At 40.0% G+C, this 16,189-nt stretch overlaps 2 protein-coding genes across 4 annotated transcripts; one reads left to right on the top strand and one right to left on the bottom strand.

Annotated features, from left to right (window-relative positions):
- The first annotated feature begins 1,037 nt into the window (after positions 1 to 1,037).
- LOC105448303 (NADH dehydrogenase [ubiquinone] 1 alpha subcomplex subunit 7-like) lies at positions 1,038 to 2,433 on the top strand. Its single transcript, XM_011686808.1, has 3 exons — positions 1,038 to 1,359; positions 1,902 to 2,080; positions 2,258 to 2,433. Exons 1-3 carry the CDS (start codon positions 1,291 to 1,293, stop codon positions 2,319 to 2,321), a joined length of 312 nt encoding a protein of 103 aa, XP_011685110.1. The 5' UTR covers positions 1,038 to 1,290; the 3' UTR covers positions 2,322 to 2,433.
- LOC105448304 (phosphatidylinositol 4-kinase alpha) lies at positions 2,431 to 15,944 on the bottom strand. Of its 3 annotated transcripts, XM_011686810.1 has the most exons (23): positions 15,812 to 15,944; positions 14,739 to 15,132; positions 13,100 to 13,605; positions 12,689 to 13,004; positions 12,365 to 12,427; positions 11,647 to 11,901; positions 11,358 to 11,550; positions 11,068 to 11,278; positions 10,739 to 10,993; positions 10,307 to 10,659; positions 9,666 to 10,086; positions 9,493 to 9,600; positions 9,205 to 9,411; positions 8,775 to 9,051; positions 8,068 to 8,560; positions 7,836 to 7,971; positions 6,467 to 6,796; positions 6,069 to 6,356; positions 5,241 to 5,468; positions 4,808 to 5,154; positions 4,443 to 4,719; positions 3,955 to 4,361; positions 2,431 to 3,311 (listed from the first exon to the last, which is right to left on the bottom strand). In XM_011686810.1, the coding sequence occupies exons 1-23, from the start codon at positions 15,899 to 15,901 to the stop codon at positions 3,086 to 3,088; spliced, it is 6,381 nt and encodes a 2,126-aa protein (XP_011685112.1). In that variant the 5' UTR covers positions 15,902 to 15,944; the 3' UTR covers positions 2,431 to 3,085. The 3 variants fall into 3 exon arrangements, with proteins under 3 accessions (XP_011685112.1, XP_011685113.1, XP_011685111.1); XM_011686811.1 differs by lacking the exon at positions 12,365 to 12,427; XM_011686809.1 differs by lacking the exon at positions 12,365 to 12,427 and having other exon boundaries at positions 11,358 to 11,901.
- Between the last annotated feature and the right edge of the window lie 245 nt (positions 15,945 to 16,189).

The following is a 16,189-nucleotide window of genomic DNA, read 5'->3' as shown; positions in this document are numbered from 1 at the left end:
GTCAAGCTCGCTGGGCGCGGATGCGCGTCGTGCCGATTACCGGTTCACCGCTCGTCGCGTCCACGGCACCCGCGTCCTCTACCCTTATCGACACTCGCGTTCGGTTCGGTTCTACCCGTCAGCCGCTTCTCTGTCAATAAATTGACGCGAATTAAACGTGATTTGTACGCCATCGGCGTTCGCCATTGCCGCCGTTCGTCATCGTGTTTACGACCGCGTAACCGAACACGCGATTGTGTATTATAATGTACATTTCTAAATTATATATTTCAAGGATGTAACGCAATTTTTATCTCGGTTTAATTTAATCCTGATCTTTTTCTGATTCTTTACAGAAAGATAAAAAGTGAATTAAACCGAGATTAAAGTTAATTCACGGAGAAATATGGGCGTAAATTAAAGCTGGCGACTTTTACGATCAAATTTCAAATTAATATAAACTTAAAACAACGTTAATTTTTTATAGCTTGACCAAATTTCTACAATTTATTGCTTTTTAAACTAATTTTTTTTTATTAAATAATAAAAAATTAATAACTTTAAGTTAAAACTCTTTAATCTAACTCTTTAAGTTAAACAGCAATAATAAATTAAGTCAACCGATACGCGAATTACTTATCGAAGTAAAATTTACTAATTCTCGAATCTATAATTTCTATTTTTCTTATGTCAATATAAGTTTGTTTAATCGAATTTGTTTAGACGGATACAATGATACAGTTTTCCGTTAATTTAATTAATATGAAAAAGCAGCTTAGATAAGGGAAAATTTATAGATATTTTATATATATTTTTTTTAAATAAGGAAAAATTTAGATATTTCGATTAGATCGTATTATTGCGTAAAGAATATTCTAGAATTCTATATATAAAAATAGGGCTGATTTCTTTTTTATTTTGATTTAAAAATTAGTCGCAAAATTATATATGTTCGCTGCAAATGCCATTTCGATAGATACATTTCGACAAAAAGATACAATAATAAAACATACATCACAAACGATCGTGTCGATCGGTATCGATTTAAAGGCCTGTCTTTTATAGCTGAACTGCTGCACCAATTCACAGTTTATCTTTCTCTTTCTACATTGTAAAAAGAAAGATAAATTCTGAACTAGTGCAGCCAGTTCAGCTGTGAAGAACAGTCCTCAAATCGACACGGTGCACTGAGAAATTCACGATACCAATGTTTACTTGTTGAGGTTAACTCTTGGCTCTTTAATTGCAGAAGTAAATGTCGTGCCAAGCATAATTAATTGCGTCTTAACAAGTCAGCCGATTCACGGAAGAATGCCGGGCCCAATCGATCACCGGAGTGTTTCGCCACTGATAAAACTTATTCGGGACATTAGCCGAGGTGTAAGTGATGACATTCGTTCTACAATTATATAACCCACACTCTGTGCTTTTTCGATTTTTTTTATGTTCCGAATCGCGTTGTGCTTCAATTTGTTAATGTAAATACGTATTTCCTGAACAAATCGTGTCGTTTGCCTGGAAAACGAGTCATTAACTGTGATGTTTACATGTGAGGTTATATCTAGATATACCAGCTGACCTTATAATTTAACCAATATTTAATGGAAAATGTGTTCTTGTAAATTATTCTTTTCTTATTTACAATATATTCATATGTCTGTCTGATAAAAATCTCTGGTAAAAATGTAACAGAAGTGTTGGAGTATGAGAAGTTGCATTTATAGATCTTGCATCCTTTACGACAATCTCTAAAAATTTAAAAATCTCAATTACATAAAAGTACCTAATTCCGTAGAATAATATATTCTTTTTTGGAAGCACTAAGTCAATAATCAGAAGTTTCGTACAAGCTCCTTCAATTGCTTTTAGATAATGGTTCGATACGTATAAAAAACATTTCATTGTTGATATTTTCTCTACAGAGAGAAGTGGTGCTGAACAATAGGTGGGTTGACGAACAGGCCAAGCGGACTCAACCTCCGCCGGAAATACCGGGCGGCCCGTATGACAGAACGTCGCAAATATACTATTACCCTCGAGATGCAAGACGAGAAGTTAAGCCGCCGATGTTAATTATGGGTTCGAAACAGATTGGTACAGAGTAAGTATAAATATCAACAATTTACATTTGAAAGGATTAAAATCAGTCAATATGTAAAATCAATATACATATACAAGTAAAAAATCTTTTTGGGCGCAGTCACATTTATCAGAATAATTTAAAAAAATTGATTTGTACATAGAAAAAAAATTCTTAAATTTTCTTTGAAACTTTTAGGAAAGAGTCTGCTACCGAAACGAAATACATTACTCCGGGGAAGACTTACAATTGGAGTTCTTAAATTTCTCACCGTCGAGCTAGCCGTCGGTGTTACACTGCAGACACATTGACGTAACGTCGTTCAATGAGTTTGCTTAGCTATTGTATATAGAAAATAAATTAAATTACCCTTACTTTATTGTTCGTTTAATTGCTCATTACACCGTCGAGAAAAGAATCACACGTAAAATTGTTAAAACACATCAGGAAACTGAAGTAAACGGTAAACTGAAGTAAAAAAAAAATGTACACATATTCCTTTTGATATTTTACAAAATATCTAATTAGAATCCTAATTAAATACTGTCTCGCAGTTGAGAATTAAAATGCATCGCGATGATGAAGAATTTCTAAATACGTCGTGATTAAAGTATTTTTAATTTTTACCCATTAACAGCGCATAAATTAATAACTAACGAGGAATGTGATCGTATACAGATGCGCTGCATACGGTAGACATATACATATAGATATATAAGCGATCTCTCTCGTAGATAAATATGATACATTATTACATACATATACAAGGCTCTAAACGCTTTCGTAAAATACATTAAATGGGACTAAAATAATATTGACACCAAAATTGCATTTTGTACAGTTTCACAGTCAATGGTTATACCGCGATATACTTCTAACAAGTGTAGAGTACATCCAAGTACCTGATTCTAAAGTCGATAACAACAGTCGTGGCGAGCGCGAAGTCGCGTCCGTCCATTTAACGAAAACACGCGGACGGGGAAGAAGGAAGGCAAGGAGACGGAAGGTAGATTTCCCAGCGATAGCTCAATATGGGATTTGATTCTGATAATACTGTATCATATCGTAAGTTTTCGTACGGAAGTTGAGGTAGCTGTTACGTATTACATTGATCATAAAGATCGCCGCGTCGCGGTCAGTGGCGGTCGGCACGAACCGGCTGCGTAGGAGCTTAATAGTTTGCCCGCGGAAGCACGGCAGTCCCGTGTCGAGCATGAGAGAGACGAGAGAGATGATGGCCTCCTGGTAGGGTCTACAAAATAGAGAATATCGCATTTGAGTGGTTATTATGAGTTTTAGATTTTATATATGTCAATTCTTAAATGTGATCTTATTTTTGTTATTTCAATATTTCAATTAGAGCTGTTACTTTTTAGCTTTTACTCACTTCGAATATTCGAAGCTTCGACGCTAACTTCGACCTTTCGAAGTTTAATGTGCCTTCGAAGCTCGAATTTTCGAAGTTTTCGAAAAATACATTAAAATTTGAATTTTCTTAATTGGATTTATTGATCATTTTCTTATTTAAACATGTATCAAGTTTAATTATTAATTTGTAATATTTCAGATTATGATACTTTCAAATTTTTTTAGGAATAATTTCGTATATATATTAATTCTTTTTATTTACAATATTTGTAAATTTTTTGAATAAATTTATCATTTGCACAAATTTTTTGATTTTTCGAAACCTCGAAGCTTCGAAAGAATTCGAAGATTTTTAATGCCGAAGCTTCGTATCTTCAAAGTTCGAATGTCGAAGCCTTCGAAGCAAATCACCAGCCCTAATTTCAATATCTAGATATTGAAATTAGAACTGGTGATTTGATTGAATATTTCAATATCTAGAAGTAGTATAAATGCAGATTCTTGAAATGATATTGAATAATACCCACCTGACTGCGAGGAAGGCCTGCACGCATAGCTCCATGAACCAGCGGAACGGCGCAGCTTCCATTTTGCCGCCCATCACGAGGACCATCTCGTCGGTGAGCTTGATGTCGGGCTCGAAGCCGAGATTACCGCCGGGCGAGCTCTCGAACATGAAGCCGAAGTCAATGTGTATGATGTGGCCCTGGGTGTCTATCATGATGTTGCCGTTGTGACGGTCCTTTATCTGCAGGAGGTAGGTGATCACGCTGTACGCCGCCATCGACTTGACGAAGTTGCGGCGAACATTTTGGAACTCCTTGGTCGTTTCGTCGCCGTGCTGCGCGATGAAGTATTGATACATGTCGCTGTCCGTCGTGCGGCCGAGTTGATCCCTCGACGTTGCGTGAGGCACACATTCTATCACGCCGCACTGATAACAATACAATGATAAATGAGATATCTATCTGTCAGTGTAATATACTCTTTACAAAGAAATCCGCATCCGTCTTACCCCGGGTGCTGTGGCAACCACTCTGTAGGGAAACAGGAAGAGATTCAGCCCGACCTTCTGGAATACGTTCTTAAAGATGCTGATCACCTGCAGGGCGAGCATGTCCTGCCTGACATCGTCGCCGACCTTGAAAATAGCAGCCTGCCACGTCTGCTCTTCCGTTTCCTTCTTGTTCTCGACTTTCCCGTTGGTCGACACCGCTAGCGCGATATTCTCGAGCTCGTTGATGCCGTACCTCTGCACTTTGAAGCGCGCTAGGAATGGTGCCTTAGCAGCGCTGTAAATGTAAAAAAAGAAAAAAATAATATTTTATAATATAATTCACATATATCGTTGTCTTTTTAATTACTAATTCTAATTTGTACCTTTGCATGGGAGTACCGCTCTGGTAATCTATATCGATGACCATCGCCTCGGGATTCGACGGTAGGTAGCAACCGGGTTGCACCTTGACCTTCGCCAAAGCCTCTAAACACGCGGATTTGCGTTCCGGCCCTTTGGGATACGGCCGGATCTCGCCCGAGATGTTGGTGATCTTCTCGAAAAAGTCGAACTCCCTCTCGTAGAACTGTTTCGCCGGGCCGGACAGGGCGTTCAGTATATTCTTCGACAACGAATCCAAGATGTCGTACAGCACCGGATCTCTCACCTGTTTATCCTCGTCCATGTATACATTGGTGTACATGTTCCATATCAACTGGTGCGCCACCACCTGAAACCAAAAAGTTGAGCCAGAAAAGCGATTACGTTTAATTCTCTCGGTGCGATACGTGAACTCAAATCTCGCGATACTTTTACCTGCGATCGTTTGGCAATCTTCTTGATAAATTCGATCACGTAGCCCATCGTGTCGTGACGGACGGCTTGCACCAGCTGAGGTATGTAGAAGAGCACGGCGTCGGCGGGATAGCTGTCCAATACATGCACCGCGTACTGCGCCGAGATGGGATGATGCGGGAACTGCCGCGAGAAGAACGCCAGCGCTTGAATCGGAGACACCCTTGCCCACGTCAACATATAAACTAACTGAAACGGAATTTTATAAAATGAGATATAATCTCTAACGTCTACTTATTAATATGTAATATATAAGGCTCTTAGTTTTAAAAAAACGATTAGTAATTTGGGTAGGCAATTAGAGTCATTAACGCAGTAATTTAGTGCGTGGATAATTTAATTTTCTCACAAACTATTCCTCAATACATTCCTCTATCCCGAACGTTTCTGCCTAATTCAGGCCTTCATCAGCGGTAATCACAATAAAAACCCCTTATTTAACAGACGTTAATGAATCAGGCAGAAACGTTCGGGATAGAGAAATGTATTGAGGAATAGTTTGTGAGAAAATTAAATTATCCACGCACTAAATTACTGCGTTAATAACTCTAATTGTCTTTATCCAAATTACTAATCATTATCTACTTATTGTTAAATTAATATTTTTTGATATTTTTAATATTAATATTATGAATTCCAAAGTAGAGATTGAATAATTCGTAGATTACAAATCATTATCTACTTACTGTTAAATTAATATTTTTTGTTATATTAATATTATGAATTCCAAAGTAGAGATAATAATTCGTAGATTATTGTTGCGCAAAGCGTAGAGTTTAAAAGGCTCACTTCAGGTACGTCGTTGAGAAGCGTATCCGTCGTAACGAGATACTGCAACGCCTCCGATATGTGCATGACCGGCACGGGTTTAAGGCGCACCAGGCCGCAGATTTCCTTGATGATGACTTCGTGATTCTTCAGGCGCACCGGCAAGAAGGTAGCCAGAACGGGACTGATCTCCCACGCGAGCCGCGTGTACTCCCGCCAGCGATCGTTCATCCCCTTGGCGCGCCAATCCGCGATACTCCCTTCTCCTTGCAACGCGAGTTCCGGCCTTCCGCCGGGATTACGCCAGACCTTTGACGAGAGACGAGACGTTTAAAAGCTTTTGACGTTTAAAAGTTGATTTTAATCAATGCGAAATCACATAAATCTCTGCTCATTCGTGATATTCGTCGAGAACTCACCAGTAACATTTCGATTTCAACCGCTAACAACTCGAGAATCAAATTTCTCTTCTTGATGTAATCCTTCACGAGGACGTTGGCATTTACAATTCGTTTGCTGCGATTGCTGCGTTTGCTCAGCGTATTCGTGCTGGTCGACATAGGCATGGTGCTCATCCACACGTTGCTGGACGATCTCGAGAAGTCGTTCGGCGTAGGGGCCAGCGTGGCGGCCAACGAACCGATTGTCTCGCTTGGAATCATTGCGGTGGTGTAAGTTTGAGACGTCACTATCTCGAACTCGTTATCGGCTCCTGTCATCATTAAGTACTTTTTGTCGCTATGCATCACCTGTGAAAAAAAAAAAAACATAAAACAAAGTAGTACTTTAATCATAAATAAACTCCAGTATTTTGTAAAGAAAAAACAAAGATAATCTCGTATAATTTCTGGAAATGGAATCAGAGTATCTTAATCTTGTCCCTTAAGGGAGGACTTTACATAACTATAAAAAAAAAAAATGCAGTCTTTAAGAATTTTTTTTTTAACTAGCATGAAACTAAATAATTTCAAAAATTTAACAATGTTTTACTGTATATTTGATCAGTGGAAGAAAATTTTTTCATTAATAAATAACATGTTTTTTTAATAAATAATAGAATGTTTTTATAACGTCGCGTCGCTAGAATTGTATACAATCTAAGAGACGTAATTTTCGTCTGAAATGAAAAAACCAAATTTTTTCTTAATTTTTATAAAATTATCTTCTATATAAACTAACAATATTACAAAAAATTAAATTAAACAATTTTTTTGAAAAGATTCAAATTTTTTCGTGAAAATTTTAACTTTTTTTTTTTTAATTGTCATAACTTACCCAATTATTGAAATTTTCAATGTTTTGTTAGTTCATATAGGAGATAATTTTGTAAAAATTTAAAAAAAATTTGTTTTTTTTTTTAACAAAAATTATACGTCTCCTAGATTGTACACAATCGAACAATTCCAACGGCGCGACGTTATCAAAACATTCCAATATTTATTAAAAAAACATGTTATTTATTAATAAAAAAAATTTTTTTCATTGGTCAAATATACAGTAAAATACTGTTAAACTTTTGAAGTTATTCACTTTCATTTTAATTGAAAAAAGAATTCTTAAAAATCACTGTTTTTTTAGTCTTGTAAAGTAGAGTCCCCCTTAATTCTTAACGCGCTGCGCTCACCTGCCAGAAGCGTATCAGAGTAATGAAATTTTTTTGTCAAATATACAGTAAAATACTTTTGAAGTTATTCACTTTCATTTTAGTTGAAAAAAGAATTCTTAAAAATCACTGTTCTTTTTAGTCTTGTAGAGTCCTCCCCTTAATTCTTAACGCGCTGCGCTCACCTGCCAGAAGCGTATCAGCGTAACGATGTCCTCGCTAAGCTGATCGATCTCTTGGGTCGGCAACTGACGTTCTCGGCAGAAGTAATCCAGACAATTGGAATAGACGCGTTCTCGCAGGACGTTCTTACTTAAAGTTCTGCGACAAAAGAACCCAATTATTTTTAGATTCAACTATTTATCCCTACCGTTCGACGTTCGTCGTTTGACGCGAAAATAAACGAAGATACAGTACCTCGGTAAAACGTCACCTTGCAGCAGTACCAAGCCGCACGAGAGAAGTTTAAAGCGCACGCCGACCGCGGCGACGTGCCGAGTGATGCCGGGCTCCTCGCCGGACGCGCCGACGGTCATGGGTAACGAGCGATGCAGGAGCAGGGCGATCATGTCGACTGTCTCCTGGCAACAGTACTTGGCCGTCTCGACGAGCTCCACGATGAAGGTCACCCAGATGTCGTGCGGCTTCACGTGCGGCGGATTAGGCCCGAGCTTGCAGCCCTCGTAGACCGCGAGCGGGCTGACCTCCTCCTCGTTCGGCGCGAACAGGCCCATCCTCTTGTCGACGGTGTACTGCCACGCGAGTAGCATCTCTTGCAAGAATCGCAGCTTCAAATCCGGTCGCACGGTCAAGATCCACTGCCAGCACTCGACCGCCGTGGTCATGGCCGCGATCGTGAACAGTTCTATCTGCGAGCACGCGACCGTGTGCAACAATCGTCTGTGTATACCTAAAAGTGCAAAAAAAAGGAGGTAATAAACTGCATAAATAATAAATTAATTAATCGTTCCCGACTCCGTAGAAAGTTGAAAAATTACAAGTTATTATTAATTTATCTTTTTTAAAAAATACTGCGCCTATAATTACCGCGCCCAATAATTTCCACTAGCTGAAAATATTTCAAATGTCGATTAAGATTATAAAGTTGATTAGTTAAAATTTACCAGGCATGGATATTAAAAGAGCGGTGGCACGCCAGAGAGCGCCGCGATGAACGGTATCGTCGCGATCCTTACAAGCGCGGCGAACGGCCTCGATCAATCTCTCGACGACCTTCTCCCTACACCCCTCGAGAGTCATCTCCGCGGTTGGCGATTCGGTGCGCGCGAGGGCGAGCATACCCGCCACCTCACCGGCATGCCACGACCTCGTGGACATCATCGATAACAGCCACGAGCTCGCGCCCTTTGGACCGCGTGGCCTCTTGTCCAAGGAATTCGTCTGTTAAATGCATTTCTCTATTAGTATAATTAATAGCGAGTACAGCTGTCATTTACAATGCATCGAATTGAATAAAAGAATGGCTAACTGTAAGATTTCAATTCTAAAAGTTAAGGTACAATGATGCATAATACGCTCTGAAATATTGCATACATTTGCTGGGACCACTGTGGGAATCGCGGTGTCCACAAATTCGAGGACCGAGTCAATGGCCAGCGACAAACCGGAATGATGTCGCATGCCAGAAGACGGTATTTGATTGATGTACTCTTGCAAGTGCGATCTGGTTGCTTGCGGCGCCCACTTCATGGCTTCCTGCACTATGCCCTTGCATCTCGCGGTAAAATCCTTCACGATAATCTGCAATTCACGCGATATGCCATAGAAACTATTCTACTTAACAAACGTAACTATTTTATTTGACATATAATAATATTATACCTCTCTTGCTTCAAGAGTATTCATCAACTCAATGCTATACGGCGTGCCAGGTATTCTTAAGCTGGGCGTCTCTTCATTTGGATCAAGTTGCAACGAGTATGATAAAATCTGCAATGATCCGCGTCGTAGAGAAATCTGACAAAGTACAGAGCACGAAGAAACGATAAATGTACCTGTAATATGTCCAACATACTCCAAAGGACCTTGCAGTTCCACAAGAGATGCGGGAAGGCGTCCACCAGTGCACTGAGGTACTTGTCCGCCACCCGTCTGATCTGCTTGTGCACGTGATTGAAACGCACCAGCAGAAACTGCGCGTGGCTCTCGAGCTCCTTCTCGCGTTGCTCGTCCTTCGGCTTGCGCTGCATCACGTCCTTGAATTTCGCGAACACGGAGTCCGCCACGCAGCATATGCACTGCCACATGCCGCTCTTGTCCTTCTGCAAATCCGTGTCGCACAGGTACTCCATTATCGGTTGCAGACTCGGTTCAGAACTGTTGGCCACCCGTAAGGTCTCCGACCAGTAGACAGAGAGCAAGTATGTGCACTGCGCGAACTGGAGTTTGGTCACATATGCCGATATGTCGTTTGTACTGGAAAAAAAGAATCAAATAGAAATTTTAGCAGGTTCAAAAAATTCGAGAAAATATATAAATACTTCGGTAATGTAATAATAAATATATATATAATTTTTTTTATAATTAATTAGAAGTAGAAAAATGTCACAATATAAAAATGTAAAATATTCTTCGGACAAGTGGTTAATTAATTGGATAACAGATTAAATATCGAAAGATTTAAAGTAAATCGTACCGGGTGCTTATCTTCAATACTTGACTCCGCAGCTCTTGCAGCTCATTCAACGAGACACTGTCGTTACGCACCGCCGACGTGTACTGCAACTCTCGCATCTCCAGACGCGCGCTGGTCTGTGAAATAAGGTAGGGTGACTTGACGGCGACCTCCTTGACCCCCTCGTACCACTCGGGCGGCCACAATCTCGAGGGATGATCCGCGGCGAAGCCCATTATAACGCAGTACAGCCAAAAGTCCTTGAACAGCTTCAGAAGTCGTTTCTGCGGGTGCCTGATCGGCGGTAGACGTCGCACCAGTATCGCGATCACGGGGATGAGCACTCCTAGATTTCCCGCGCTACTAGCTGCTCTCTGTACAGATCGTATAAAATAATATTTTCCATTCAATTACTTCTGTCTCGTGAAGATTACTGGTTCAAGGTGATTTTACCGTCGCAGCGATACTGTTCGGCATCTTGTCGCTGGCGCGTTTCCCCTCGAGACCCAACTGCACAAACAGTTCCAGAAGATGAAGCAGCAAGTCGTCCAATTCCGACTCACCCTGCAGATTCGCCGCTATGTTCGCCAGGGCGTTTGTAACCGCCTTGGAAACATGACAATACTGTTTGCGGTCGTCATTCGCCGCGTACGTCGCTGTACTCGATCCCAACGACATGGAGAACATTTGCATTATCCCTTCATAAATCTGAAGAAAAGAAACTCACAGATAATCAAAAATGTGTGACGAGTAATTCTGAAAATTCTGAGCATCATTCGCACCTTTGGTTCGCACTTGGCGATGATCATGCAGCCCAATTGATCCACTATGAGGAAGTCGAGGTCGCTGGGAGTGCGGCAGAAGAGCTGCTGGAAAAATGGGAAGATCGTGCGCATCGTCTTCGGGGTGTCCTTCAGCGCCACGGCGACGTGGCCCAGCATGATCACGATGTTCTTCGACACCACTTCGTTCTTCAACTTCTCGTCGCTCTCGCTGAAAGCGGAAATTGTAATTTTGCTTTACTTGCGCCGATTAGAAAGACTGTTAACTTTTTCGAAGGAAAATCGTGTACCCGTCGGATATGTCCGCGGTGTATAGCCTGTTCGAGACACTGGCCACGAGCGCCGGGACGCAGTCCGGGTTCACGGAGTGCGCGGCTTCCAGAGCGATGCAGAGATTGCCGATGGCCGCGTCGCGAAGTTTCTCAAACGCCGTGTGGACCGACGATGTCGTCTGTTTCGTGTCGCTTATTTCCTTTCCTTGAACTGCGTATGTATATACACACATCGTATTTATTATATTATGACAAATAATAATTTTATAATTAAATAATGATGTATGTGATAAAGCAATTATTTTACCCAGCACTTTAAATTGATGTTCCTTCGTGAAATATTCGCTGTGCTGGCGATACAGCTTCAAAAGAATTGGCGACGGCGCGATGAGGAAGTCCCGTAGGTAGTATATGGACGTGCTGGCTATGTTGGGAAATTTCTGCGCCAATTTTCCCAATCCCTCAAGACAAACCATCAGCAGTGGCATGTGCGCCAGCACAAGTTTCGGCCCGTGATTGGAATTTATCTTCTCCACGAGCCGTCCGCACAAACTATCCGCACCTGAGAATTAACGTACAAACTCTCTGCATATAAATGTAATTATATAAATTAATATATATGCAGCAACTGTGTTGTTATTGACTGATTATTTGGATGCTCTGACAAGGGAAGATGCTTTGTAAATGTCTCTTCGTGCGTAAAAGTCTGTATAGGTATGTAAAAAATGTATTCCGAAAAGTTAATATGAAGAAGTTTTTCCTACAAAATTTCCTAAGAACAACATTCGCAAATCTTAGATTAATAATTTATCTTCTACACACCAATTTAAAGTCAATCAAACGTACTGCGAGAAGAAATACTGCGGTTAGCGAATTGTTATCGTGCTAACTAAGCGAAGACCCAATAATTGTTAGTAATAATTAATAATAAATTTATTAAAGACGAGAACGTAACACACATATTCACACACACACACACACACACGTACACACACACACACATACACACGGGTAAATCAATATACCCTTGCCAATTAGCATCGAACTGATATCTGCGAACAGCGCGGACAAATCATACTCGCCGGATACTGGAAAAATAACGTGAGAGCTTTAAAACATCTGTGCTGGGGGACGGATATCACGCGTGATCGAAACAGACATTGATATCTCGCGGTCACACCGTCCATGCACTTAACGAGTTACACAGCACAGTGAGACGAAACTCCTACACGGTATGTACAGATTATTAATTACTCTCGTGAGTGCGGTGCTCTTAATTTTTTAGTAGAAGACGCTTCCGCGACTCTTTCGATCTCTGTTTCAGCGACGAGCAGACGTCATCACCTCACCTGTCTCGTCGCCGATCGCCCAGACCAGTAAGTCCACGCACGCGGAGTTGGCCATCACGTTCACCTTGAAGCGATTCACGGTCCGGAAATTCGTGTCGATGTCCTCGCGCTCGCTCGCGTCGTGCTGCCGCGACTGCAGCTCCGTCTGACCCGAGAGAAACAGGCCCTTCACGAACTCCTGCACGTCCCGCGTGAACGGGGCCGGTAAGTCGCGCTGATTTTGCAACAGCTCGCGCAACAAGGCCACCATCACCAGATTCATCGTCTCGCTGAACGTACGATATGGGAAAATGTGCACTTGGCCGGAGCTGTACACCTGAAAATAATTGCAAAACCAATTGGCGTAATATGCGGAAGATACAGATACAAATATAATTTTAAAAAAATAATCGTGTGTAACGTGAAACTTACTTGCTGCGCCTCTTCGTCTAGAAACGTCAGGATCTCCTTGGTAAGCAATTTCTTGGCCAAGGCTAGCACGCTCTGCAGATGCACCACGGTAAACTGCATCCCTGCCCTTCTCTCGGGGCTCTCGTTACAACGCATCTGCGGGAACTGATTGAAGCTCGAGCCGTAACGGCTGAAGAAATACGTCGTCGGATCGTACGGCACCGACAGGAAGGACTGTAACGACGGTCTCTTGCCGCAGTTATAATCGTGACTGTCGAAGCCCGGGAACGCGTTGTCGATGCAGGAATTGAAGTTGCCGCTCAGAGACCGCGGGATGATGGGCCTGAAGTTCGAGAAGCTGTGCTGCTTCTTGTCGGGCATCAAACGATTTTCCGTGCTGCCCGCCGGCGAGGGTGTCTCCCGCCGTGGGAAGATGCGGCAGAGCAACGGCGGGTCCGTGCACGCGAAGCGACCCATCGATCTCGCCAGGCCAATCAGCACCGGAACCAGACATTTGCATAGCGATACTGAAACAATGTGTGATGTCAAAACGAAAAATTTCGTACTTTTATTAGACATAAAACGTGCCTTAAACGACAGCAAAAAGTAGAATATTTATAATAAATTAAAATTAATTGATTCAAGTTTTTAAATCAATTTAAATTACAGAACTAAGGCTACTATAGGCACTCTTTAGGCGTTACTTTATCAAGTTTTTAATTCATCTTCTAACAATTAGTTTATTTATAATTTAGCTTTTAAATGATTTAAATTAATAGCTACCATTCATAGGCACTCTTTAGGCGTTATTTTATCAAGTTTTTAATTCCTCTTCTAACAATGAGTTTATTTATAAATCTATCTTTTAAATTATTCAAATGATACCTCTTTATTCTTTTAAAAGTTATTATTTATATACTTTCACTTTCCATTGCTTACAATGTCATAACCAGGGCTGGACAAAATATACACATTAAAGTATTTAAAATACAAAATATAAAATACTTTCAATGTTTTGATTTGAAATACAAAATATAAAATACTTTCAATGTTTTGATTTGAAATACAAAATACAAAATACTTTGAAGCTTTCGATTTGAAATACAAAATACAAAATATTTTTAAGTTTTTATTTGAAATGCAAAATACTTCTTTGAAATACAAAATACTTTTTAATTTAATCTTTCAATTACAATAATATATAATATTAAACTCCCCGCTTCAACAGGACCCTTTCCACTTTTAGAGAGAGAGAAAGAAAAATTGTTTTACTCTCTTACACTCTTTAACAGTCCTGTATCAATCACACGAGAGAAATCTATTTACTAATATGAGATTATGAAATTTGACTCTAATGATTTGATATTGCTTGAAACTTGACGAAAATAATTAGTGTCATATGAAAAAAATTTAAGTTACTATTAATTGTTGTCAAGAATTTTTATCAATAATTTTTTTAGTATTTCAAATACAAAATACATTGAACAATTCTTTTGAAATACAAAATACAAAATACTTTTATGTGTTCCGCTAAAATACAGAATACAAAATACAAATTGTATTTCAAACACTGTATTTCAAATACAAGTATTTGAAATATGCCCAGCCCTGGTCATAACACATCGTCAGCTGTATCTTAATATGTCTATCCAATACTTACTCTTTGCTTGCAAGCCTCTATTGCTATTCTGTTCCTTGTACCCGCGTATCAGATTGGTCAGGACGGCGAGTATCTCGACCTGCGTCGAGATGATTTCTTCTCGCGTCGGCTCGCACCTGGCCGCCACGTCGCTCAACAGTGTGTTCAGGCAGAAGCTGAAACGTTCCGCTACCGGGACCCGCTCGGCAAGCGAACACCTCACCTCGTCCCGCCATACCGCCTTCGGAAGACCGCGCAACAATCTCAATAAATACGGCAAAATTTTATCCCGGTGCTGCAGACCGGACTCCAGAAAATAAATCCCCAATGCAATGGTCGCATCCTGACCCCTCTGATCCAAGCGAAATATTCCTTGTGCAGACTCTTGCGGACATAACTTGTACAGTTTGGCTACCTATAATTAACCGTGAAAAAGTGTTACTTTTACATCCTGATAAAAGTTGCATTGATTATGAATTTCCTTAGTATAAATATAAAAATTAAAATAAGTTTTCTTAAAAAAGAGTGAAAATTGTATAAAATGTTTTAAAAGATTATATATTTTAATGATAATTTGTATTCTAATTAATATTAAATATTATATGTATATTATAATAAAAAATACAAAAATAAAACAATTTCAAATTTTCTATTAATATGTTAAATAATCGTAGTTTTATAAAATGTCAATTTCTCTTCTGTACACAATATTTTACAAATATTTATCAATGTAATTTTAAGTACGTTATACTGCGTAATTTCTGCGTGTATATTTTTGTACGCCACTGCAAAAATATTATGTTATTATTTTTCCAAGATTTTTTCCAAAGTCACTACGCAAGATGCAATTATAATTTTTGCACAAGGCAGCAGCGTTAATTATTGTGCACCGCAAAAACTGTAATACTCCGCGAAGTGACATGATAATCCTTATTTGGATTGTGTCATAACGCGAAAACGTCGGGACGTCAGCTGACATTTCCTGTGGTTAACTTCCGATGAAATCGATGAAAAAAACGCGAAGCGCGAGAGGTGTCCGTGGCCGAAGAATCGACGTTCGAACGGAGAATTCTTTCGCGAAGGTTCCAACTTACTTTCTCCCACGGCGTGGGCTTGATAGCGGCCAAACACCTCGCCAATTGTTGGACGGCGTTCGAGAAAAACAACCTCTCGTCCGCCATCATTTTGCAGCCGACTGAACCGATCGCCACTGACGGCGGCACTGACTGGAGTGACTGGCAGCCTGGGAATACTTGCAACAAACGTCACGGCAGTAACGTCGTCTGCTAAGGTGCGTTCGTAAGAAGCATACGTAAAGAGGGTACACAGGTTCATTCAGACGGATTTGATTGATAGAAAATGTATCCTGGCTACAATTTTTTTCAAAATTTTTCAGAATTTTTATATATATAGCAATTGCAAAATTTTTCTAAATTTCTGTATAATTGTATAAATTTTTAGAAAATTTTTTC

This window comes from Wasmannia auropunctata, unplaced genomic scaffold (assembly GCF_000956235.1).
Source record: "Wasmannia auropunctata unplaced genomic scaffold, wasmannia.A_1.0 LD336088.1, whole genome shotgun sequence".
NCBI classification, from domain to species: domain Eukaryota; kingdom Metazoa; phylum Arthropoda; class Insecta; order Hymenoptera; family Formicidae; genus Wasmannia; species Wasmannia auropunctata.
The sequence above is the reverse complement of the archived record's forward strand: the minus strand, read 5'-3'. Positions and strand labels throughout refer to the sequence as shown.

What these genes read in the sequence shown, in the direction of transcription:
- LOC105448303 (XM_011686808.1), top strand. Translation starts at nt 1,291, where the DNA reads ATGCCGGGCCCAATCGATCACCGGAGTGTTTCGCCACTGATAAAACTT. An exon ending in TTCGGGACATTAGCCGAGGT is followed by an intron (nt 1,360 to 1,901) that starts GTAAGTGATGAC and finishes TTTTCTCTACAG; the next exon opens with AGAGAAGTGGTGCTGAACAA. An exon ending in TCGAAACAGATTGGTACAGA is followed by an intron (nt 2,081 to 2,257) that starts GTAAGTATAAAT and finishes TGAAACTTTTAG; the next exon opens with GAAAGAGTCTGCTACCGAAA.
- LOC105448304 (XM_011686809.1), bottom strand. Translation starts at nt 15,901, where the DNA reads ATGATGGCGGACGAGAGGTTGTTTTTCTCGAACGCCGTCCAACAATTG. An exon ending in TAGAGGCTTGCAAGCAAAGA is followed by an intron (nt 13,606 to 14,738) that starts GTAAGTATTGGA and finishes ACATTGTTTCAG; the next exon opens with TATCGCTATGCAAATGTCTG. An exon ending in TCTTTTAATATCCATGCCTG is followed by an intron (nt 8,561 to 8,774) that starts GTAAATTTTAAC and finishes TTGCACTTTTAG; the next exon opens with GTATACACAGACGATTGTTG.